This window comes from Fulmarus glacialis, unplaced genomic scaffold (genome assembly GCF_000690835.1).
Source record: "Fulmarus glacialis isolate BGI_N327 unplaced genomic scaffold, ASM69083v1 scaffold16621, whole genome shotgun sequence".
Classification (NCBI taxonomy): domain Eukaryota; kingdom Metazoa; phylum Chordata; class Aves; order Procellariiformes; family Procellariidae; genus Fulmarus; species Fulmarus glacialis.
The window spans coordinates 1-27,381 of record NW_009194835.1 but is presented as its reverse complement, the minus strand read 5'-3'; the positions used below and the strand labels follow the sequence as shown (position 1 = coordinate 27,381).

The following is a 27,381-nucleotide window of genomic DNA, read 5'->3' as shown; positions in this document are numbered from 1 at the left end:
AAGCTCAAGTGGACTTTATTACAGTTATTAGAATGTACAGGGATATTAGTGCACTGGTTCTTATTTCACCTCTCAAATTCAGTGTAGGAGCAGTCAGACGCTAAGTACTTATACCAGCTCTTTGCCTTTTGCACATTTAGAATGTGTGACATGGGACATCTTTAAATCATTTTCTGAAATGAAAGAACAATGTAGTCAAAACCAGGCTAAACGATTTCTTCATAGACTGCTTGGTATTTCAAGGAAATGTGATAGATACCAAACATCTTTAATAAAAGAAGTGATTAAGAAGTGCTAACAGGGTGGTAGGATACAGATAACCGATTTTATCATCACCTTTATAGTCTTTAAAGTCCATTCTATTCCATGATCTGGAAACAGTCCTCGAAAACTTCATTATAACACTATGTCTTTATTACAAATATTTACATACTATATATTAGTACAACTTCTATTTCCACACTTTAACGATTCCATCCCTTGATGCAGTTACTATAAATCCTTGTGTGGTCTGGAAAGTTGCAATATCTGTGATAATATCATGATGTCCGACGGGGAGAGACTCTGGACCCTTCCGAGGGGTCTCATCAGTGGGACCCAGTTTTTGCTTGTTTTGAATTTCCTGTACAAAAACAAAGTGAGAAATATTATTTACAGAAAGGTGAGCATTTGCAAAGGGGAATCATCACACATTAGGCTGGAAAAAGATCACAAAACCTTTTAAAACAAACAAACAAAACCCCCCAAAATCTTCCACCCTTTGATGGTATTCTTAGGATTACTCCTTGGTTCATTTCTTTTAATCACACACAACCTAAGGCTTAATCTGAACTGACATTACAGCTCTCTGATTAGGTAAAGAATGTTTTTTTCTCATATTTATTTCAATGACACTAAGATTTGATAGTCCTACGGTGGGGAGGGGGGGCGGCGGGGAGGAAAAGCTACAGCGACACATACATCTTAGCTTCCCAATGGTTTTATAAAAGCTGGTTTAGTAGCATGAATATAATTAAGAACTTCACATGAAACACTCAAAAATCATAGCGCACAGGTAGACCATCACTGACTTGGACTTTTTTTCTTTCTTTTAAACAGTCACCTTTGAAGTAGCATTCATTCAATTGCACTGAAACAAAACATTGTGCTATTCAACAACTAGCAACGCTGCCCGTTCCAAAAGTCACTCTGAAGGATGTAATAAAAACTGCAGAGTTCTGCTACCATATTATTTTGGTCTCAACACATCTCACAATGCCTTGCTAAGATCCTACACAAAAGACATTCCAAAGACTGATCAAAATCAAAAGTGTTAAGACACTAGACTTCAATACCCCAAAAGAAACATGACTCTGGCTTCTGCCTGTAACTATTATTTAGAAAGTCTAATTCTGTCAAAAACAACTGATTTTTTTTCTTTTAAAATAACTTCTTCCTAACTGCCTGAAAATGCAATGCTGACACCATCCATAAAAGGTAAGAGTGAGATAGTTGTAATTAAATCCATCATGCAATTAATGTAACCCATGGTGCCATCCAAAAGGCAAGCAGAATAGGTGTCTATCAAACAAAGCAAAATACCTGAACCACCTCTGTGCCCTCAATTATCTTCCTGTAGTAGGAAACAGATGGGCAATTAGAACTTCCGGCAACAACATATGATCTCTCAGGGTAGGCTAGATCCCAAAACCTAAACACAAAGAAACAAAATCAAGTTGAGATGTTGAATTTTATCATCTTAATACAGCTGTTTAAAAGCTGTCTTGCTCTTACGATGGAAATAAGTGGGCACAAATCCTATTTGCCTTCTACACTTAGTGGAAGACAGCGATGCAGAGAAATCAACATTCATATCAAGCTTACACATGAGTTATTGTTTTGTTTCAGGCAGCCTATCAAGAACTTTACAGAAGGGTACACATTGTGTTCCAGAGAAGCACTGAGTTTTGCACTACTTTTGCTGAGAACAATTCTCTCAGCTCACTGATGCTTACTAATGAACACATCTTCAGCATTATTGTTTTGACTTCTTGGAGCTTACTTATGCAATGCTTGGCAAAATTTAGTACACCGGTAGGGGTGGAGGGGAAGGTGTCAAACAAAAGTGTTCTTGGTTTTATTACCTTATTTTCATGTCTGAGCCTGCTGTCAGTAATATGGGATTACCAGATGCTGGACTACAGTATATTCCGTGGATGCTGTGAGGAGAAGGCTAGTAGGGAAAAGGGATATAGAAAAATAAATTATCACTGATAGCTGTTGCCATGCTTCACAAAGGGAATGCATTCTTTACCACATTCATCCATCCATCAGATTTCCAAATCTTTCTGACAAATGCCAAGTTACTTTGTTAATAGGCCACATCTTAATATATTAAGGTAAATTGCTTCCTTTTATTCCTTACATTTCACAGAGCAATGCAACAGATTTAACTCTGCACAATGCTTTTTTGGAATCTTGGAAATTACATTCTCAATGATGGCAAATGAGAAAGATTGTTTCTAACAGAATCAGGCAGGTGAATCATGATGAAAAAAGCACATGGATGCTCAAATTTTTATGCTATGAAGGCATTAAGGGACAGACATGCAACAGAAAACTAGCCTGAATCACAAGTTCCTTGTGTGCAAAGCGCGTGATCAAAATGAACTCAACCTGCAATCTTTTTAGCACATACAAATTCAAGTTTAGGTAGATTCCAGATCTGCATTTACAACATTTATAGAAGCAGCTGTGGTTATTTTTGTGTGTGTATTTCTGTTTTAAGAAAGATATCCCAGATTGCTCCTTCCCCAATTAACTCCTTGAAGAAGAGCAACTTCATGCTTTAAACTAGCAGTTAAGTGTAATAGTGGCATTATATTACAGAAAGAATGTGCAAAAGAGCAGATGCTTACAGAAGTATGCACAATCCCAGAAACAGCAAGTAAAAGTAAGTACAAGATGCCACACCATGAATTTTGGCTTTGCCATAATCTTTACAGGCTTGACCGGCTCACGGGTTTTCTAAGAACATGACTGGATATAGCAAGTGAGTGTTACAAGTACATTCCACAGATAGTGGAAGATACCAATGAAGATTCAGGTTACGCTGCTGTTTTACAAAGGCGATTTAATTTTGACAGCAAAACAATTATGGTGCCAAAATAAATCCCAGGGCAAGTTCCTGGTGCCAAACTGGCAAGGCCATGGAGACAGGTAACTGTACTGACGCACAGCATGGAGTCTGAGGTTGTTCTAGCCCTGGCTACGGAACAGAAACAGGAAAAGAAAAAGACCAGACCTGCAGTTCTGAAAGAGGAGGTGCACTGCTGGCCCACAAAGTGAAGCGTCGATCGCCAGTTTCCATATCCCACATGGAGACTTCATTATTGCCTTGAACAGCTACGGGAAAGAGATTGCCAATGCAAAAAATATAAAACAGGTCGGTTGGCTCTTGCTACCTGTGTTCTACTGACACGACACAGAGGGTATGACAGAGAGACACTCTCCACTTGCTCTCTGCAGCTTTTGTGTTAGCCTTGCTTTAGCACTAAAGCCATGCATGTGTTTTGTTGGTTTTATCGCTTAGTAGAAGCTTCACTAGAATTAAAGTGCCTCATTTAAGAGAGTTTAAATGAAACCCACTTTCATCTCCAACCCTTTTAAAAAGGTATTAAAACCTCAGTTTCCTCCCTGGATAACTTCTCATCCTTCTTTGAGAAGGATGGATGGTCTGTTCAGCATGGTCATCAGGGACTTTGGAGATTACTCCTGGGCAGGTAAGACAGCAATCCAAAGTTACAGAGTTCAGTAGCTACAATGATGTTCCACACCCATGTTTAGTGTGGACAGGCAAAGAATTCTGTTCAAGGGATTGTTTACATGCCTGGCAGCAACCTAGCAGGCAAGGACTTCTTAATAATATTCCAAAGTGATGAACTTTGTCACTCATTCATTCTTTAGCAGTGAGGAAACAAACTAGAAAGCACAGAAAAGCTTGCTTTATTTGTATCTTTTTTCAAGAAATTTGTTTTATCTCCCAGGGTGGTTAATAACTAAAATAAGAAGTGAAGCCTAAGAAGCAAGTAAAATATGAAACTCAAATTATTCTCATTTTACAGCAACTTTATCAATTTTGTTATTGTAGGGTTAGTTTAAGCTACTTGTCCATTTCAGAATGTGTTCCTGACACAAACACTTAAAAAGTGTATGACAGCGCTACATGCAGTGAGGATGAAGCAGCTGTGAGCATACCAGATGAGGAATCTTGGGAGATTTTCAAAAGCTCTAACCCATGACACAGCTGGGTTAGATTTAAGTGGGAATTGGAATGGGACAACAACCTTTCAGTCTCTGCTCTACAGAAGCACTGAAGGCAGTGGCAGAATTCCTATCAACACCAATGTATGTCACAATTTTTGGTTTTGTCTTTTATAACATTTTGTCCTTAAAAAGCAATGTGGTAGATAGCACACAGTGAGGGACCCTCATGAGAGCTGTAATGCTCAGAAGACAAGAATTATGAAGGCTGTCTGTCATTTTCATAATGGCTTAACACGACTTTTTTTTTTTTCTTCCCCCCCTCCCCTCTCTCTCTTTTTTAATTTCAAAAAGCCAGGAAGAGCAAAGTGGCAGAACACAAGTATGAACCTTCCCTTTTTCCTCTCCCCAAGCAGAGCACAAGAAAAACTACAAGGAAGAAAAAAAACCCCAACTCCCCCCAGGGCTTGAAGCAGAAGCTGAAACAGAAGCTGCTTTAAATCGCAACCTCTGGCAACTGTGAGGTAAGTTTAAAACATCTTTTACCTGCAATTACCCAGGACTGATAGACAGGATGCATGAGCAGGCGTCTGATTCGGGCCTTGGAAGGATGAGAATGGCTGGAGATCGGTAACTGAAACCTCATGTCCCAGCATGCCATGGTACCATTGCTTGTTCCTGGTGAGAGAAAGCTCCCCATAGTCAGAGGGATAAATATAGGGGTTTTTGCCCATATCCTTGTGCTCTGTTCCTAGGGAGATGGACTTCAGGCTCAAGTACTTAGAGGGAAGAATACTTCCCACAAATAGATCAGTAGGTATTTATTTCCTCCTGTTTGAGAAAAGCATATTCTAGTCAAACCAGACCAAGCAAAAGCTTGAGCTATAGTTACTGTGAAAGAAAACCAGAAGGGGGCAGGGAGAGAGAGAAGCTAACATGAAATACAGGCTTACCAATACACAGCCAGCATTGATGTATGTCCACAGCAAATGAAGTTATGAGGCCTAACTTCAAATCATGTTTCAGCGTCCATGCGTTGCTGCTAGATCGCAAATCCCATCCAACCAGAGATCCATTAACTGTACCGTAAGCCAGTACTGACTGGGCTCCTGAATTGAAGTGATGCATATCTACCACACAGCCATCATCCTTCAGATCTAAGGACCTGGGTTAAAAGAATAAACCCATTTAGAAACAGATGTGACTCCCTCCAAGTTTAAGACTCCTTCCAATAGCTAATGCTGAGCAGCATTTTCCTCTTCATGTCACTTCTCAAGGCATCTGCCAGAAACAACTTTCCAATTTTAGTACAACAGATGCTTACGCTCTCTCAAATCTCTCCGCCAATAGGACCTGCAAGTCTTCTACAGGCTAGTAAAATGCTGTCAGCAGCTCTTTTCAAACATAAACATAGCCCTGTGCTCTGGGTCTCTTCAGTGTATTTGATATTTCTCTCCTATTGATGCTCCACATTTATCAGATATTCATCTACCCAGAGTTCACAGGCATGGAGTATAACTCCATGTTATACTGCCAGCACTGTCATCAATAACTTACTGTGTGTGCAAATGGACACCTTCTTCACAAACAAATGCAGTGTACACCAAAAGGGAAAATCTGGTTTGTAGTTTCCATCTCCATTAGATTTGGCTTATTTCATTTCTGAACTTAATTGCAAATAAGAGAGGACACTTGAGAGATACGTTACTTTTACTTTGGACAGAAAAGAGGTCTTTGAGATGGTTGCTAGTTTTGCTGGTGCCTGGACATGTCCCTCACTCAAGCTGGAAGATTAAGCTCTTGAATCAGTGCCAAATATTCAAAAACTGCTCATATGGAGAGAGGTAAGAAAGAGCTAAACCATCCCCAAAGACTCAGCTAAATAGTAGCCCATCCCCCATATCTCTGCCACCTTACTCACATTAAAAGCCTGGGAGAAAAAATGGCAGGCCTGAGGCCAAACCACATGTTGTACCTGTGTAAACGTTTATCTAATGACCTGTAAAAGAATCTCCAAAATTACTTTCTAAGTATTAACATCCTACCAGAGGAGGTAAGAAACTACCAATCCCAGTGCATAAATAAAAGAATTGAGAACTATTCAGACTGACTGATTGTTTCAAACTCATCGAGTCCAGTGACACAGGAGGCACCAATAACCTAGAGCTATCAATCCTCAGCCCTGCACCGTTGCCTTTCAACCCTTCTTTATGAAGCAGGATAAGATCACGGATTAGACTCTTCCAGTACAGCCTGGGCTCAGCCCGCAGGAAACCTGGAGCAAATCAAGGGATCTAATTGAGGGATATACTAACAGCTTGAGCTCTGCGGTGAGATTTAACTGCTCTAAGTACATACCTGCTTTGTATTGGATGAATTTTGGGAGATTTAGGGAGCTTTGAAGCTTCAATACCAAGAAGCTGGATGGCACCGTTATCCGAAGCTATAGCCAAGTAATGCGAGCCTTGGCAGAATGTAAGTGTCTTTACATGTCCTCCAACCCGAGAGTACGTCAAAATTGATCTAAACAGTAGAGAGAGAGGAAGAGGAAAAAAAAGAGGAAATTCTTTGTGGCACATTAAAAAAAAAAAATTACTTCTCTCAAACACCTACTTAAAACCAATGACTCTCGAGAGAGCTCTCAAAATAAGATTTTCTAAATGTTCCAAAATCAGACAGCAACATATCCCAAGTTGCTTCTGCAAGCTTAACTCCTCATCTTTGAGCCTCTAGGTTATAACAGCCTCCGACTGCAGATGCATACATTTGCCTACCAGTAAAATAATACTCTAACCTAGATCTGTCTCCAAGTAGCATACTGTAGTTACTGTTATTTAACTGACACTGCAGTCACTGATGCAGTCCACTGCATCTTTTTTGAAGTATTTTGAGACAGACATCCTCTCCTCCCAAAGATATCTCTCTCAGAGACGGTCAGCCCCATACCACCCATGTTTCAACCAACAATACAGCTTTCCTGCATCAAATATCAGTGGATGAGACAGTTAAGCACAGAGTTAATTTGTTCCAAAAACCTCAGATGGCTTTAAACAGAAGCAGCAGAATATATTTATGTCTGTATAGAAATTAAATCAAAAAGCCTGTAATTACTACAACTGTGAAGCACTCCCTTTGCATTTGCTAGCAATTTTTTTGCTTTTATTAACTAATTGAAACAGCAATCTGATATTTTATAGTTGCATGCAAAGAGGAACACCAGTATATTTCATTATTGAAATCTCCAGCACACCCACAAGTGATTCATATTTTGCTCCCTGCTCTAATTTATTTTGCACTCTAAAACAGCAGCCCCAGAATCCTATGAGTTTTAAATCTACCTGGTTGTAGTGGTTTTTCCTTCCATTTTTTGGCTGTTCCAGATTTTCACTGTGCCATCGTTTGAGCAAGTGGCAAAAATGGAGTGTTCATCAGAGACCCGAATGCGGTTCACTGCAGACTTGTGTTCATGAAGGTGAGCTACCAACAATCCTTTGGGACGCCATCCTGCAGGGAAAAACAAGACCATAAAGTTTGGTGTTGATTTCACAACTTAATAGGAACATGAAAATCCCCCTGATCCCATCCACCAACAGCTATATTGGGCTATAGTCATTACAGCTGCAAAGCACAGAAGGCACTGAAAAAACAGAGGTAACGCATTTTAAATATTAAAGGCAAAAGCCTATCTGCTCAATTCTACACTAAACCCTATTGGCAGATCTGGGTAAGAGTTTTCTTTTAGATGGGTTCTATGTACATTCAGTGAAATTTCAAAGAGCTCTTCTTTGTAGACTTTGTAGAGATACCAGGGCACAGTTCTCCTGCTATCAGCCAATGCAGATTGCTGTGCTGCAAATGGCAATCCCATAAATGCTCAAAATGCACATAATGAGCAACACATTTGAACAGACTTAAGTTCCTGGAATGTCTGTAGAATGCCTGAAGTGACAGGCTCGGTGTTGCACTACATGCTACATTGCCAGCCTTTTGTACCTAATAAAATGAAATAACAGCTCTTCTAAATCCCATAGAAAATTTATTCCAAACCTTCAAAAATAAATTGGGGAGTTGAGCTGCCACACGATAACTCTTGCCAAGAAATTGCCAACATTTTTGTGACATGTTTCCTCCTCTGAAATAAGAAACACAGAAGTATCTGGCTACACTTCTAACATGCATCTACTATAGTGAAGGATTAACAGCAGATGAAGATAATGAAGGACAGACCACAGCAAATTTCAGAATAAGACACAAACTTTAAATATGAACATTTTTCTGGCACTCACTCACTTGTGTGGCAGAGCAGGTCAGCTGCTTGTATTGGGACACGTTATTTCATAGATTGTAAAACTCTCTTCAGAAGACAAACACATGGCTTAGCCAAGCTCAGTCAAGGTTAGCTATGTTCAAACGCTATCTGGTTGGACCATTTTCCCGACGATGTTCTACTACTTCCCTTAAATTTACATGGTAGCTGTATATGCCCAGGTGTGTGCATTTATGCTAGATTTACCACAAGACTTTAGCATCACCATGTTGATTACTGCAAGCCTAGCTGGTACAGATTCTGCTCCCAACATCTGGAGTTCAGGCACATGAACTGCCATTAGTAGAGGACAGTCAGGAATCTCCATATGGGATACCCAGCAACAAGTGCACGGAGTGGAGAACACCAGCAGAAAACGCTGAGAACTAATCTGGGTAAATCCCGATCTCAATCTAGATCTTCAAAATTTAAGTTGGGGCCATAGGAAGATGACTGCGATTTAAAACCATGTGTTTTCTCCCAGAGTGGCTGCCAGAGCCCTAATTAGCAAAACCTGGGTGTTGCTCCTTTCTGGTAAAGAAAAGGGAGGTAAAAATGTCTCTCCTTTCCTCTGAAAGCAACGATGTAGTATGGGAACACACGTCTTCTCTTTGTGGCTGGGCCCTGTGTCGCCGTCACCACTGCTGGGGGGGACAGGCTCCTCTGTAAGCAAGGGCAGCTCAAACAACCCACCCAAGTATGCATGCCACTGGGTAAGATAACCTGGCCAAGAGGTTACAACACTCACAGGATGGCTGAAAATCTGCAGCTACCCCAGGCAAAATACTCGCATTTCTCACCTCCCAACACAGTGCTTCTCCCCCTGCCCAAACCAAGCTATAGGCTGTTACTGCATGGCAAGTTATCTGCCATATACCTGGTTACAAACAACCCACTTCAGAAAACTCACTGGAACAAAGCGCACAACCTGGACTTCAGGCCACTGGTTTAGGTCTGTTACTGCAAAGGTAAAGATCTCTGTTCCAGACCCTCTTTCACAGGTCATGCATGTATTTTGCCAGATAGGTGTTCTGCATAGTAGGTACACTTCCTAAACTAGTAATTTCCTCTTTTCCTCATCTTTTGCATTTTTTCCTTGAGATGATGATGTTTTGACTCAAATTATACATATACCTTTTTTTTTTTTTTTTTTTGGACAGTAACCTCAGTGGCCCGTGATTTACCTGGAGGTGGGGGCTTGCTCTCCCACTCAGCATTCTCCATCATCTGTTTGGCAAGTCTCTCTGCATTGCACTGTTCTCGCTTCTGCTGGATCAGCTGCTGAAGTTCAGTTTTGCAAGTGGTGATGCGTAACTGGTGTGCAGATGGGGACGCTGTACTGCTCAGCACCTGTATGGTTGGCTTCCTGGGTTGAACAACTGTTCCATCAGATGCCTGTAAGAGATAAGCACTTAAAAATATATGCCTTACATTCTACGCACAGATAAATCCTGCTCTTAAGATTACTAGGTCACACTGAAGAAAAGGGAAAAAATCTTTTTTATTGAATCAATTTGCAATGAATTAGCATTAAAAAAAATTTCATGCTTGCATGAAAACAATTAAAAATAGTGAAAATTATTATTTATAGAAAAGCTTAACCATTCACTTATTCTATCCTGTTTGCCTAGTCTGCTCTGTATTCTATTTGTAGAAACTATAATGTGCTGTGCACACCTCTTAATGTGATTATTACAGAAGCAGTTACTGCTCTCAAGACTGACAGGATTACAGGTTAGCTCTCGAACAATTATTTGTGTATATTGGGCTTTAAAAACAAAAGTGTGACGTGTTTCCCTCTTAGTTCAGAGTGGACACTCATTTAAAGCTAGCAGAAGTTAATCTCCAACTAGAAACAGAATAGAAAGAAGTGTTCAGTGTCAAGAGATGCCTCCACAGCCTGCAGGGCTCCCAGCCCCATCCTTCTGAAGCAAGTACTAAGTATTATAGGCATGGGATGTCTAAATGCAGCTATAATGTGATACAGCAGTTCCAAGTTAAAATCATGACAACTCTTCTCTTCCTCACAACACGTATCAGGGCATGCAACTTGAGGAACAGTCTTCCCTGCCAGAACAGCTTACCTAATAACCCACAAAGCCCCATCTCTTCATGCAAAGGATCTATTTGTTAGTGAAGCTCTTCTGTTCAAGCGACTAAACTTATTTCCATCCTCTCTCAATCCCTTTTTTAAAAATAAGAACTTGAAAGTCAGCTACTCTGCTGGAGAAGATGCCAGGGAATAGCATCAGTGTAAAATAACCTCCAAACAAAACAAGACCACCACACCCCTATAGTCCCACTTGGCTTTGAAACAATTGAATCATTTCAGTTTAAGATGCGAAGACAGTATTTTTTAGCAATACCTGTGGGGAGGATGACAAAGTGGCACAAATGCCAGCTGAGGATTCTGAACGAAGTGGTTTCCCAGCCTGGATGGCTTCAGGATCAGTAGTTGGCCCATGTCCTTTGGGTATTGGCTGGGAGATGTTAGTTGGTTCCAGGGACCCAAACATGCTTTTCCATTCTTCATTTACATTTGAATCTTGCTTTACGTGTTTTCTAGCTATAAGCAACCAGGAGGGTGAGGGAGAGAAAAAAACCCAATAATCATGACAACATTCACTCAGGCTGGTCATCACTTTCAGACTACATGCAAGTCCAATGTTTACATGCCAATTTATTATTTATGTAGTTAATAGAGAAAAACGTACTGCTAGGTTGTTTAAGCCAGCTGACAGAGATTTATGAGGCAAATAGAACACACGTGGCAAGTGCTCTGTTTACACCTTAATCCTACAGTCGACTCATGCAATAAATCATTCCAGTATAGGGAAATTTTGCGTCTAGAAGGCTTCAGGATTAGACTCTACATGGTAATTTTTTCCTATGAGTTACTCCATTACTAGCATAAGACGGGAATAAATTTGTAATAGCACAGTATGCAAATCATTGTCAGTGTCAAATACAATCAGTTTTCTATCACAATCGCAACATCACCTGTAGATTCAAGAATGTTATCTGTAAATAGGAAATTTATTTATTTTTAAGCATTCCTCTGGAGTCACTTAAAACTGTAAAATACAGAAAGCGAAATGAAAACATGGGACAAATTAAATTTGGACAAAGTCAGTGAAGAAGTTAAAGGAGTGAAGACTTTGCAGGTGACAGGTTTGGGTGAAGTCAATCAGTTCAAATACAGACTTCATACACTAACTTTTAAATCCTGTCCACTCCTGACTCCACAGGATGCAAAAAACTGAAAAATCCTGTACTTATGTACTTTCCTCTAAAATGATACGCAAAACATTTACAGACTAGCATCTTAACTCTGTACATAAGATGGAAATAGCTACCTGGTTTGCAGATATTTCTGTATTTTTACATCTGAAAACACAGAAACTAACAGTGATGTACCGAGGAGGGTCTTACAACTTTGATAGAGCAAAGAGGAAGCTCACTGTCTGGAAGAGAAGAATTTTGAGGATACAGAGAACTGGAACAGAGATAGCAGCAAGTGGATTTCAAAGCTGAACAAGGAAATATAAGAGGTTTTTCAAGCTGAAAGAGTAAAATGGGGTGGATGAGCAGCTGAAGAACCCTAAGGTCAAAAAGCACGTACTTGGTGAATGAGCAACAGTTGGCACTCCTCACTGCCAGCCTGTTTCAGCACCACACCTAGGCCTCACTTTCCTCCAGCCTACCTCAAGAAAACATCCTGGATTTTCACAGTTAAAGAGCTTATTACTTCTTGAAAGAAACAGAGATAGCAGAAATGTAGCCTTCATAATTTACACTGTTACCATGGGTCACTAGAGTCCTGTTTGTCACAATCAGCTAAATAACCTGTGCATATTACTACTGCAAATGCAGTCAAACTAATTTAAATACTCTCAGGGGCAAAATATCCCCATCTTTCACTGATCCAGAGAGCATTCCAGCACCTCACATTTCAAATAGCAGTGGTAATTTTCTTATTGCAAACTCAGTGAGGACAGTGATAGTTATGTAGGCTGAATTACTGAGAACACTTGCTGAGTAAATTAAAGACTTAATTCTCTGACCCTGAAAGAAAGGCTATACTTTATCTATACAGACCACAAAATATACCAACCACGTTTGTCATCAGGCTCCTGCTTTGTTTTAACAAGATCCACTTGTCTCCCAGTTATTCCCAGAGCTGACAAGTCAATCACCCCTTTCTGACTGCTGTCATGCAGGTGGCTCTGATCCACTATATTGGCTTTAGCTTTATTTGATTTTAACATAAAGTCTTTCAGTGCTAACAGTTTGTCTTCTTCCTCCTCAGTCATCCCCTGCAGAATAAAAGAAAAGATATTATTATTTACTTTTGAACAAAAACATGCATTGAGGCATGAAGATGTAAGGAGCAGTAAGATTTATGACTGGCTCAGAAGTGGAAGGAGAGAGCACATCCCCAGAATTCAAGACATCAGTCTATCACTCATACAAGACTTCAGGTAAGCTGCTGTAGTATAAGAATATCTTTCCTCCTCAGGAACAGGGCTAGGAATAGTGAAAGGGCAGAACAGCATTTAATATTGGATCACTGTCTGGTGCAATCTGCTTCGTTGCCACCTAGGCCATGCTTACAGCCCACAAGCCACAGGAAAAAAAAGAGGGGAAAAAAAGAACTCTGAAAAAGCACACACACACTCAGCTGCAGTCCTTCCTCTTCCCAGTTCCCACTACTTTGTGTGGGTGATTCTTAGTGTTCCCCTCTTCACATATAAGCCTCAACACTTTCCAGCTCCCTTTGGCTTTTGCACTGTTACTTGCGTCTCTATCTCTTCAACAAATGCGTACTCTTCTCTCCAACACAATACACAGCACATATTCTGTAACACTGATACCATCACAGATGTGTCAGAAATCCGAGACATACAACTGAAGTCTTTAAAAAGAGGATGTATTTGGGAAATCCAAACGTAAGGTTGCCCTATTTCTGGCAGACCTTTTCAGAATCTTCCTTAACTTCTGAACTCTTTGTCCTACAAGCATATACTGAAATCACTGAAGTCAATGGTTTGCAGGATCAGAACCGCAGACTGGGAGTCCCTCAGAGCACCAACTGCAAGGTTAGGGTCTGTGGAGACATACAGAGCCCAAGAATCTCAAGCCTGACTTTCAAAGTACAAATAAAAAAAAAAAAATCACTTGTGAAAGTAGCTTCTTCAACAGCTGTGCAATGGCAGGGTCCTCTGGGGGTGGGCAGTCAGGGAGAGCACCATTCCTCTTCTTCTGACGCATCTGAAGGTGTCGGAAGAGGCTCGTGATATCCTTTGATCTTAAGACATAATCAAATATGGAACGGCTGACAGGCTCTTTAAGTACACTTAGCAGGACTATTTCTTTATCTATCTGCAATTCAAAAATAGAGACCAGTCAACATGGAGGAGGATGATATCCATACAAACATGGGGAAATCTAGCAGTAAATGCTGTCATCTCATGTCTATGATGTTTGCACTTTTTTTTTCCCAGCCTGAAAGTCAGTAACTGGACAACTGCAAATATTAATATAAAAATCAATCTCTTCCTCTGAAGGCATGTTCTAAAAACCAGTTTCCAGCTCAGTCCTGAAGAGATGTTTTCAAACTTACAGTAACAAAAAATCATGTAGGACTTAAAAATTATTGCACATGATTGTGCTAATAATCTCAACTTCTCTCTTTTCGTTAACGTAATATCTTTCCCTGTGTTGGTCATACCAGATTTCCTCCTTTTTTTTTCCTGTTCTCCCAGCAGTCCGAGAACGTTAACTTGGCATTGCTAGATGGGATTAAAAATTCTACTGCTAGTACAATGATATTTCAAACTTTGTCCATCTTTGTCCTACATTTACCCTGTAAAAATACTAACTAGAAGAGCTCTTCCCCTGTGTGAGTCAGATTACCGAGTTTCCTCCTATGTATACAAGGGAATAAGGATGCACAAGCATGTAATTAAATAATATTCAAAAGCATATTGGGACATTAGTAAACAGTCACAAGAAACTGATGAGTTTAGGCATAATTTAGAATCATTAACTGGGGCAGTCATTCTAAGGATTATTCATTACTATTAAAACAGAAAAAACCAAACAAGTTTCTATTCTCCCAGGTGGCAAGTCAATGTCTATTTGTGTCCAGAGAACACATCTGGACAAAAAGTCTTGTATGCAATCCTGATTACTTGCAGCCCCAACATTCCTTTGAGTTTATACTTCTATTCTAGAACTTGATCTTTGCTGTTTCAAGAGTAGGTCTTAAGATGGCAGGGGGGAGGGCAAGCCATATTCATGAAATAGGCCCCTAGTTACAGTCCCACAGTTAAATGGCCAAACCTAATTCGGCCCAAAATTATGACATAAATGCTTGTATAAAAGTTAGAATACTCAAAATAATTAATGGGAGATGGTGGGGTTCAGACGGCAATTCTTCCTTCACAACAGTGTCAGAAGACCTTATTCCTATAATGTGCTTCTCATAGCTGACTGTCTACATGAAAAACAACTTCAAAGTAAGTCCAAAGTGAGGACTTCTTTATTGCAGTCCAACTCAATGTCACCCCCTACTTGCTTACTATATTTAGTGTTGCATAGCAAAGAAAAGATTTATATACTAAAATGAAGCAGGAAGTGAACAAGACAGAAATTTATCAATCAATGCCTAAAACACAGCACAAGGTGTCTAAGGAAATGTGAACAAGGAAAAATATTATTTTAGTGAAGTTACCACCTGCATGGTTTACAAGAAAACGTGATGCACTTTTCAATGTAAGTACTGCAGCTGTTTCTTATCTATTTAAACACCTGAAAGATGCATTCTACAGGTCCTAAAGTTACATGCAAAGATGCCTATATAATCATATTACCAGCACCACGCAGGTCATTCCTACACATGTGCTGTTATGAAATGACTTAACTCATTCATGCTGAGCACTCTGCCCTTACCCTTGGCAAAGCACTGAAACACAGGAGTAGCACTGCTGAAATCCCAAGTGTGGTAATCGCTACCTAACAGGTTGCTCATGTTTTCAGAGGGTGAGGGCCCCAGTCAAATGTGTTAGCGGGGCAGGGCTGGAATACTCAGTCTTATAGATAAAAGCATAGAACATAGAAACACTTGTCTCACAGCCAACTTTTCATGCCTTTTAGACTCCTATAAACTAGCACAATATTTCAAGAGTTTGATTGTAAACAAGGCAGAGAAGGGCTTGAACCAAAGACATATCTATTGATTTTAGGCTTTGTAAAATGTTCTGCAATTTGCAACAAATTTGAAACAACAGTCTTTCAAACATGGAAGGCAATGGCCATTCTATCAATGTCCGACAGCAGAGATCAAAAAACTATATCGCCTCTAACCTTAATTAAAAAAAAAAAATCTAATATTCTTATAGCCAAGACCATGGCCAAGACAGACTTAAGAATTATGACTAGTCAAAATATATTCACATTAATATTATTTGAAGTATTACCTGTATTATTGGTTGTGTGATAAAAGGGTGGAGGTATGGCATTAGCTTGCAGTAGACATCAGCAATATTCAAATACTGTGCTACCACAGTGATAAAACCAACCGCACCGTAACGTATCCAAAGATTAGGATGACACAGGAAAGGTGCTGAAAAAAAATTAGGCTGTTAAAATATATAATTCATATTGAAGAGAAGGGATCATGCTATATATGGCAGCCTGTGATGTCATTTATTACCCCCAAATTGAGCTTACCCTCCTGCAAGCACTCATACTGAGAAAATTATTCCATGGACTTCACTGTGCCCGTGCTGCTCAGCTTCCTTGCTGTTGCCAAAAAACATATTTTTCCTATTTATTAATTTCAATCCCTAATCGTCAACTCCAGATTTGCAAAGGAGACTAATCCAAAAATAAATCTCAACCTTATTCTGGACAATCCCGATACCAGTGATTTATTTTTTTCTTTTTAAGTAAATACTTTATTCCTTCCTTCTTCCCCTCTCTTCCTTGAATAGTCACTACTTATATTGTAAGATTATCAGACTCAGAAGTCCATCTCAGTTATGTGGGTTTTAAGAGTTGTAATCAAGTGACTGTATCTAGTCATGAGATATAATCACAGATCATCTGGCCCGAATTCTGAGTGGATTTGAAAAGCCATAACATTAGGAAGAAGCAGACTCATCTCAAAAGATCAGTTGGTATTTTCTTTTCCATAAATAGTTGGTAAATCTCGGGCACATCTAAATTAAACTGGTAAGCCTGATGAGGAAGGAGAAACCAACACTGTATTCAAGGTTCTATTGAGTTAAATGGGTTTTTATGGTGTTAGAAATAGGATGAGAAAGGATCATGTATTGTCTGAAGGACTGGATTCCCCCCTTCCTTAAAGGCTGATGGGTAAGAGTTTGCAAGTTATGTGCCTGATCAACTTCCAGAAGTAACCAGGAGTTTTTCTTTATAGGAGGTTGGCATGAAGAACAAGGAAAGATCTTCAAGCAGAAAGTTTTTGGACAAAGTATTGTTTGCTACTGTCCTATATAAAATCAGAGAAGATGCTTCCAATTTGTTCCACCAGAATTATTATTTTAGAGTTCTAAGCACCAACATGGTCCAACTAGCAATAGTTCATTAACACAGTTTTGTGTATATTCTAAAACAGTGCTATAGGTTTGCGTATTGGACAGCTAAGCCGACGGTGAAGCTTATGTAGTACTAAGATTTCTTTTCTTAACTAGGAAAACAAGGTATACTCCAACTTACCGATATCACAAGCAAACTCATAAATATGGGGCTTTTGCAAGAGCCCCAACTGGCACATACAAGTAAGAGCATTGAGGGCTTTATAAATGACAAATTCTTCAGCATCACTGAGACCTTGCTGAAGCAGAGGTTTCAGTATTGATGAGCTTTGCCAGCCAACATAAGCAGCAACACCTGAAACATAGAAAGAACGCATAAAAATCCAAAGTAGCACTTCCTTGCCTTTCCTCACCAAAGTTTAAAACTGCTATCCCACAGAGACATCTCAAACCAGATTATTAGTCATTAGAAAAAAAGGAAGCTGCTTTCCATTCAAAGTTAGACCAATATTCTGAAAACTGTTTGATAAAAGCAGATCCCTGTGCCTGCAGAGATGCCTTCCAGATGCCAGGCACAGATGTCAGCACACAGCTGGCCAGCAGAAGTCTGAAACAGCAAGGCAAAACCAGCAGTGCTCCTAAGGAGTGAGGATGCAGTGCATGCATTTGTACATGGAACAGACAAGTGAGCAACAATGAAAGGTTCTGTTAGCAGGATTTTGTCTTTTAACTTAGCAGTGATTGTAATTTGAGTATCACTCAGACTCCTGAAAAGACTGAACTGGATGCTGGACTAATTATCAGCAAGGAAAGTCAATAACATACATTCACTTAGCCACAAAAGAAAGAATCACTAATAGTCAAAAAGGAACTTTTAAAACAATCTTCTAAAACCCTTCCAGCCTGAAATGGCTGCAAGATTTGCTGTTTAGTTAACTAGTCTCAAATTACTTGCCATCATGAAGCCACCTTCCCCCTAGTTTCAAAAATAAATCCAATTTTAAAATATATTTCGAAATCTGAGAAAGAAGCCAAGACCAAAAGCAAAATGAAAGTAATTCCTTTGAAGCTGCTGGACAAAAATATATCAACTGCATCGCAGTAAAAGAAACTGCTTTCCTATTCTTCTTTCTTTCCCACGTGAAAACCAGCTACTGGCCACATGAAACTGTCATCTGGAATTGTTTGTTTGGATTAGATAAACCATCTACAATAATTAATCTCCGGCAATGATCAGGCAGAGGGACCTTGTTGGGTTTCTGATCTTTCTTCTAGGTTTACATCGATCAAGCTAACATTCCTTCCCAAAAACAATTGGGCAAGTCCTCTGATCGTTCTCCAGAGAAAAAAATCAGTTTTTCATTGAATAGCTCAGGCTTATTTTTGCTATTGTCATATGTGGTACACAGCACAGACCATTACTGCCTCTGCTTCTAACCCAGTTATTTGGGATTGATAAATACCAGAAAATTCAATGTCTTCCCATCAGAATCGAGATTAAACATAAAATAAATTTATCACTTTTACTCTAATAAGGTAATAATCAATATACTTGCTCATGTATTAATGTTAAAAGGAGAGAGGAAGAAGGGAGAAATAGCACAGGTAAGAGAAATCCCCTCAGTGCCCCTGTTACAGAAGGGCATCTGCCCACAGCCACGGGCAGCAGTGCCTGCACATACTTAAACACGAGTTAGAGAGCTCAGTTTTAAAGAGGTGCAAAAGCTTTAAGTAAAACAAAAATATAAATTTTGAACTTTATCTGAATTCTTCTGTGGAGGTTTTGAACAGATACTGGGAAAGGAGGAGGAGGAGTTAAAAATATAGGTTACATGTCTTGACTTTTACACTTAATTGCCTCACATCTCTCTACACGTCTTTTGCAAGAAGCCAGGACACTGTGACCTGTGCTTTTGCTACCCCATTGCTCCTTCTAAACAAATTCCAACAAGTTATTAGCATCACATCTTGGCAGGGTTTGCCAGCACAGCATTTTGCAGCTTCCAGTCATGATGGAACGTGTGCCTACCATAATGGCCCTGCTGGAAGTTTGATCATGCTCATTTTTCTTGCCATGCACCTGAAGTACTATTTCCCCCCCCCAGGTACTGCAATGGGAACGTTTTCTTGACCCGCAAATCCTGAGCACTGACTCTCAGTAATAGTCATGTGGAATAATTTCCAACATATATGGAACATTAGATATACTTAACAGCTGATGTCGTCCCTTGTAAGATTTTAAAAATTGATATTAAGTTTTCTGAGCTGACAGGAATCTTTAAGTGAGGTTTTAAGGCACTAAAAAAGTTTTTCAAATTATAATTTTAGCCTATACTAACGCATAGTTTTCATCATATAAACAGGTCTACTTAAGTTAATGGGACCATGCACACATGTGAAGTCATGTACTAGACAGCTTGCAGAAATCTTAGTATTTACTTGTCATAATTTAGCTTTGAGTTAGTGGCTTTAGCAAAGACTCAAAAAAAAAGATAGCATTTAAAGTTTATTTTTTATGTTAATCTAACCTAGACTTAAATGCCTCAGTCTCATTTGTATTAAACATTTGGGCTAAAAGATATATTTGTATTTACATTGTTTCACCTTCACTCCCTGAAGAAACATTTACACCCAGTAATTCAGCAAAGTCTTTTTCTATAAATTATAGAAATCTTTATAAGAAAGGACTTTTATATGACTGTTAATAGTTTCCAGGATATGCAAAAATTAGTTTATTTACATTATTATTGCTCTACTCTGTTTGGCTGAAACCAAACACTTACCAACAATGCTGTCAAAGAAAGCTCCTCGAAGATGCCAGTCGTTCTTATCATTTAAGAAAGTGATCATATGAGACAGAAGAACATCATTGGCTTTCTGACGCCCAAAAAAGACACAGAGACGTGTTATTCCGTTTTCCATCAGTGTTTGTTTCACAATATTCTCCGGGTCACTTAGCAAAGTCACAACTTTCTGCTGGACCATTTCATGCAAGGCTTGCAACTCTGCAAGAGACAACAGGATGAACGTTTGGGTTGGTGAGAAACAATATGTCCATTTATCTGCTGCTAAAGGAGTTACACTGATAGGTCGTCCTGAAGAACACCTGACTCAGTAAGATGGGCAACGCAACAGAACCTCAACAATTCCAACGACTGGCCTACCAAAGACTTCAGACTAAGCATGAGGTGGTGGCAAAGCCAAAGGCTATAGAAACGTGAGACATTCTTACCAAACCAATATATTCTAAACTTGTCATAACTTCAACTAAGATGATCCAGCTCATTATATATATAGGTGAAATGCAGATGTGAAGAAGCATCAGAATGAGTCAGAAGCAATGTTACAACAGTAAACAAAATGCTTGAAGGCAATTCTGGTTTGATATGTTTATTTGACTATCAGTTTCAAAATTTGTGAACTGACAACAGATCAAGAGTATATTTTTAGTTAGGTAGATAGATTGGCTTCATTAAGGATACAGAGAGGAATAAACAATACTTGAAAAAGTGAGTACTTCCAATTTCATTAAATATCAGCAGTTACCCTAATGATACCAATGAAAAATTTGAAGATGACCTTGCCCGCGGCTTCTATTCCATGATGCAACTAAAAAAATATTTCTACTAAATGGAACTAACAGAATTGCTAATGCACTGGCTATTACGGAAAGCTGTACAAAGGAGGTTCTCAAACAAGTAGCACAAAAATTTCAGCTATTGGTGCCCCAGCTTTGCAGGGGTGATTACCATTTGCCTGCAGTCAGAAGACCAGCTAATTTGCTTTCTATTGTGACTGTCAGTCACATGAAGAAATTGCCTTCTGGGTTCAAATTTCTCATACTTTGTTTCTAAAAGGGTAAAAAGAATAGAACTATTCAAACTTCCTTCTTCCTTGCGTTACTTCTTTAATCTCCAAGCTATTTTGAGGAATAGGGGACAGTATTTCTTAGAAATACAGCCTGTACAATGAGGCTTCCTCTCTCACTCGTCAGCAATTCTGCGCACCCCATGCCTTATGTGAAGGAACCTGAATGGGATTTTTTATGCTTGGTTTTGGTAGTGTTTTGGTTTTTTTTAAGTATCATCCTGCAACTTGTTAAGAGATAACGGAAACATGCCTTTTTTGCTACCAAATGGAGTATGTGTGGGATGTTTACCAATTATGATTCATCACAGATTGATCTACTTAGCTCAAAAGAGAAATGACAGTTTTTAACCACAAACTCTTCCTAGCTTAGAAGACTTGCCTGGCATTGTTCCAGAAATCTATGCATCACTAAAAGGCACTGGAGCTGACACACTGATCACTTGTTACCATCCCTCCTTCCCAAGGGAAAGAAAAAGAAAAGCCATCCTTAGGATTTTAACTCATTCTCTGTGCTACTGTTAACAATAGCACAGATAGCAGTGTTACTGCCCAATGGCATCCATATATTCAGCATCTTCAGGCAAAAAGATAGACAAGAATTGCCAGGCATAGAAACAGAAAAGGAAGAACAACTGAAAAATACAGTACTATGACTATGCTAGAATTTGACAGGTTTTTCAAAGCTAACGCTGCCTGCCACTTCAATGGAAGCGGTATTTGGAATACAGCCATGTTTTCGCAGCTGACTTGTTTACAGGACCATGAGTGAAGCTAGATATACAACCAGGCAGTCAGCATCACAGTCAAATACCTTGAGAACTTTTGGAGAGGAAAAGTGTGCTCATTTATATACTTTTTCATCTTTCACAAGGTTCAGAACAGAGGTGTCTGTTTCTGCATGAAGCTGTAACACACATGCTTTGATACTGGTCGAGGCAAAGCATTCTTCCCATTTAATAGGTAGGCTAAGCTTTAAGAGATGAGGAAGATCAGTGCTAACTAGGAGCTTTGGCCCACAATTTGCTATTAGAAGCAGGCAAGGTAAGTAGAAGTGACATTACCTGTGTCATAGTTATCACTAGGGTGAGATGTTTCATCCATTTCTTCACCATTTGGTTCATTTTCCATATTCAGATTTTTCAGCTGTACTAACTCCAGAAATCTCAGAGCTGTTTCTGCCAACAACGCTATATTTTCTGCAAAGGAAAACATTTTGGTTAAGAATTGTTCTACTTTGCCAATTTACATCAGTCTGATGATCCCCCGATGAGAGATTATAACCGCTGACAATACCAGTCATGATGGGCAAATGGAATTGAAATTACACAACATACTCTGGTGAACCCACTTCTGTTGACACTGACCCCAGCGAAGCTACCAAGTACATCAAATCACTTTTGTCATGTAAACAAGTGGAAAAATTGTAAGGATATCAAGTGTAACAAGGACTAATTTCAGTCTTCTAGAAATAGCCCTAGGTGCCACCTAATCTCAGGCTAATGACTAAATAACTTGATAGAACTTAAAGGCCAATTAACTGGAATTAATTAACATGCCCACGTGGTAGACTGCAACAAAACAACGACAGACCAGCATACTAGAATATATATCCTAGGGAATAACAACAGGGTTACCCTTGAGGGCTGGATTCCACTTTTAGAACATTTGTCCCCATATCTATCCACACGAATTGGCACCATTCTGCACTGTTTGGAAGCTGCTGAAGCAACTCAGGCTATATTATATGCGTCAGACCACTGCTGGGACAGGAATAATCTCGTTGAGGCAGAAGTCCCCCTTAAGCAGCCGTTCTGAGTGTCGTCCAAGACAACAGCAGCATGCCAGTGGAGCCTGTCCACAGCCCAGATCAAATCCTGTAAGTCACCAGTCTGATCACTTCCAAAAAGTGTGCTATAGTAACACAAGTTAACTCAGGTATTAGACTACCTTTAAATATATTTTATTTTATTTATTTATTTGAAATTTAAATTGCTTTCTTAAAAGAAAAGCTATTTGAAATTAAGACAACTTAATCAGACTTGACCATCTACAGTTCAAATAACCTTTTCAAATTTCAGAAAATATTCTAGCTGTACTCAGTTTGAAAATAAAGTCAAACCACTGAACACAGAGAGAACCTCTGTGTAAGCAGATGCAACTGGAGTTTATGGGTACTGAGACCTGTAGCCTTTTTGCACTTGCAGAAAAGGAGATTGCAGTTTGTTTCTTTCATTTCAGCTTATTTAACAAGTTCAGCTTCATATTAGTAATTTAAAAATTAATTATGAATAGACTATAGTTTTACAAGATTTGTTTTGGCTTTTTTTTCCTAAGCTACAAATAGAAGTGAGGAATGAAAAAATGGTTCTTTCATAAAACCCTAAAAGTGGAAGATCAAGGTGACCAAAAGCAATTGGTTATATTCACTAACTATACATTGTCTTCAATAATTAGCTTTATCAGCTTACTTAGTAAACAAAAGAAAAACATCACCTGGAACATTTTCAACTGAATTCTGCATTTATTACTTTAAAAAAAACCCCAAACCAAAAACCAAAACACCACACTTAAAAATATGCTAGTCATAGCAAATAAGGGAACATGGTAAATAGCAAATATGGGCATGACTACAAAGCTTCTTCCTGAACCAGGCAGAACTCACATATCTGAATAACGTACGAAGAAAACATCTCCTACGGTGTAAGTCAGTCCATTACATAGCAAACAATGTCATTTCAGCCCCTCAATATCAAATTTCATTTTGGGGAAAATAACTCTGAAGCATAGCAACACACTGATGCTTTACGTTAGTTTCATATTTATTCAGTTCAATCCGGCCACTCTAAGCAAACAACCTGAGCTAACAAAATGTCAATTAAGATAAATTAATAAAAGCAGCAAAGGGTGGGCAACCTCAGAAAGCCCTGGTCACATACTTAGCTTCATACTTCACATACACAAAGACTGCTTGGACAAGTACTTTTCTTCGTTACGCTCTTACTCATCCAGGGAATAAAGCCAGGGCTGCTTCCCTGAGCATGAGGCTCTACACTCTGACCCCTTACATTAGCTATGGGCAGACCTGCTGTGTGCTACATCCAGGCCCTAGCCTAAAGCACATGTACACATTCTGCAAGTTGCTTTTACATGCAGAACTACAGAGAAGAATGAATGTTAATTTTTAAAAAAAGTTAATTAATCCAGCAGAGAGCAAACACATTTTGTCAACTATTTAAAAGGTAACTATTTACTTTGGCTACAGATCTACACTGGAAACTCATCTGTTAGTATAAGTCAACTCATTAATTATTAAGTTGCTGCCACCACCTGCACCAGTTAGCTTAAGTGAATACAGGTGTCTTTACCTGCAGTCATTTCTGAGACTTCTGGGGAGATTTACTGAAATAGAAACAGCAAGCTATGTGATGATTTTGAGCAGAGGAGAAAACAGTTAAGGAAATACAGAAAAGCCCAAGATCTGGAGTTTTGACTGGATTTCCTCTTACCAGCATATGCAAGTCTGACGATGGTGGCTTCGTCCTGGGCCAAGTGTGCAATGCCTGGCAGAATGTATTCTGGGTAAATGTTAATATCATTGCGTGGCACCTCTTTGACGAGAGCAAGAACTTTAGTTAGTGTCCTCACAGATTCTGCCCTCACCCTGGGCACAGAGTCGTTGCTGAAATGTAACAGATAAGGAGTAATACGATCCAGAAGAATCTCTACACTTAATCTTGGTGCTAAATGAAGAATCAGTTCCAAAGCAGCCAGTTTTGAATCACAGTATTTGAGAGTCTGTAAACAGGAAGTTATCACAGACACTAGAATAACCAGCCCATTCTCTTTTGTCTCTCCCTCGGCTTTCTCTGTGCGATCATGCCCACAGAGATTGTGAATGATGTTGTCCAGATCTTTACGTATGACCAATATACGCTCATCTGCCGATACAAACGTTTCCTTGGCAAATTGGGCCATGTAAGGCTGAAGGAAAGTGTAAAATATTTCAGGAAATGCATTGTTACGTTGCTGTTTCAAATAATCTTCAGCTGCTAAACGTTTATCTGGCTCACGATGGACCATCTGAGTGACCTTGAGAAAGGCAGAAGTAGGAGGGAGCGGGAGAGAAAGATTAAAGGTTTAGACATTCGTAATACAAAAAAAAAAAAACCAAACCCAAACCCAAACAACAAGCAATGTGTCAGCAAAGTAGGTGAAATAAACTACAAACAGATGACATAAATCATTCTAATGCTGTAGTCCATCCTTACCAGTTCTCTGATACTGCGGTCTTCAATTTTGTTTAGGACTTGATCAGGGGAAAAGAGGCCATTTCTGTAAGCCAAAAGCTGAGATAAATCAAACAAGGGTACGCCTTCTGTGAAGAGCTCTGCTATTACACAGCCTGGGGAACACACACACAAAAAAAAGTCAAAGATGTCAGAGGATTATAAACAGACACTTTAACTTTGCTTTCTATATATGCAGACAAGAACAAACCCTATTCGACTCTTAGCTCGATTAAAAATAAGGCAAATGAGCTGCCTTGCGGAAAGGAGATAGCATCTCAAGCTCCAAAAACTGGCTTTTACACTTGATCCTGAAATATCTCCCAAGTATTTTATTTCAAACATGCCAACAGCAGAAGAGTTTGCAGTTAGGAAACATGAGGCTGTGACTTCAGCCACCTGCCAGCTGGAAAATACACCACCAGAAAAGGAACCCACATCACTGTCACATGGAAGAAGAGTGCCAGTAAGTCAGCATGGATCGGGCAGTAGGTCAAAACTAAGCAGCCCTTTCACAGAAGGTAAAGAAATAACCTCTACTTCCACAGTGATGCTGGGAGACAGCATATATTCACTCACACAAGCTCATAAGCACAGTGAGAAATAACATGATTGCCAAACACAGCCCCCACTGTTGTGTACATCACACACGTTCTCTTCAAAGGTCCCACTCCTGCAGTTTGCTCCCAACAGTCAGCATCTTGCTTTATGAGTGGAGTACCCTGGAAGTTTGGTCATAACAGCGGCTTGTAAAATGAAGTAACCATTACCTTTAAATTCAGATTTTCAAAAAATGAAAAAAAAAAGGCCAAACTTACAGCTATCAAACCACTCAAGACAAGCCCAAGACTCAAGACACGCTTCCACAGTCGGTTTATCAAGTATTTGCGAGTGGGGTTATGACAGGAGCTTACCTAGTTATCCAACTTCCTGCCTGTGGGGAAAGTGAAATGAAAAGAGGCTTCTAAAGCCACTATTGCCAAATTGTCCTGAAAGCTGGCTCAGTCCCCAGGCAGCTGGACCTTAGGTGAACCACTGCCTGGTTCCTCCTCTTGGGTCCCATGAGGCATATGCTATGCAGCCCCGGAACCTCAGCCACGAGAAGGTGGCTTGCAGAACCATCTCTTTCCCAGGGCAGAGTTGAGTCATAACAGAACAGTTTGTAATCTCCCTCCTCAGATAACACGGTGATGCACTTAAGTTATGTAGCTTACTGTATTGGGTCTGTAGTTTTTCTGTGAATGAAAGGTTTGGGGTTGGGTCTTATGCTTAAAATAAGCAAGTTTTTCCACATGCTGTTCTCTAAGCCCACTGTGAAAAAAAGAACCCCCCCCAAAAAACCCAAATAAGCTTTTCTGCACCCTGACAATCATAAACACCACACTGGTCTCTGCTGATGGCTCCAAGTACCTGCGGAAAAGATATCCATTGCACGTTTTAACTCCCCTCTTGTTCGCTGATTGCTACTTGCCAAGTCTACCAAAGGAGTTGAAGGGTCCCGCATGTTTTCCAACTCCGTAGCAAACATACTGCCATCGACAAAGCGCTCGGGAGCGATGTAACACGTTCTCCTCCGTGACGTGTCAAAGAAATAATTGAAGTCAGCGGGATTGTCTTCAGGAAGATAAGTTGGTTTAAAACTGGCAAAGTCAGTTAGAAGAACCCAGTTCCAGCTGGTCACCATGATGTTCTCTGTTTTAATGTCCCCATGGCGGACTCCAGATTTGTGCGCTTGGTCCACCGCAGTAAGGATCTGGAAAGCGATCCACCTTTTTTCAATGTTGTTCAGGAATGGCCTGGTACTAATTCGATCATAAAGGTTGTCCCGTACGTACTGCCTGAAAAGCATCGCGGCCTTCTCAGACAGGGTCGCTTTCTGGAAGGGAAGGCAGTTCTGTGCCGAGTGTAACCTTATCTTCAGCTCCTCCAGCTCTTGCTTGTAGCTCGTCAGGGGTAAGGTCGGATCCTGAATGGCAAACACCTTCACGACCACCAGCCCCTCCCGGTGCTTGGCTCGGGCGACCTTGAAGAAGCGGGTGCTCCCCAGGCTCTTGTCGTATTCGAAGTCGTGGATGTCTGAGAAGTAGCTGTCCACCGAGAGGATCTGCGAGGG

General features: G+C 39.8%; 1 protein-coding gene across 1 annotated transcript; it reads right to left on the bottom strand.

The window, feature by feature from the left end:
• PIK3R4 (phosphoinositide-3-kinase, regulatory subunit 4) lies at positions 1 to 27,378 on the bottom strand (the record flags this gene model as incomplete). Its single annotated transcript, XM_009587901.1, has 19 exons — positions 1 to 622; positions 1,582 to 1,690; positions 2,124 to 2,212; positions 3,284 to 3,384; positions 4,789 to 4,920; positions 5,196 to 5,407; positions 6,601 to 6,765; positions 7,581 to 7,746; positions 9,733 to 9,943; positions 10,915 to 11,114; positions 12,663 to 12,864; positions 13,727 to 13,930; positions 16,030 to 16,175; positions 17,294 to 17,467; positions 19,896 to 20,117; positions 22,044 to 22,178; positions 24,489 to 25,071; positions 25,251 to 25,384; positions 26,679 to 27,378. Coding segments are annotated over 19 exons (4,056 nt in total), but the record flags the coding sequence as incomplete, so codon positions are not given.
• Positions 27,379 to 27,381: the final 3 nt, after the last annotated feature.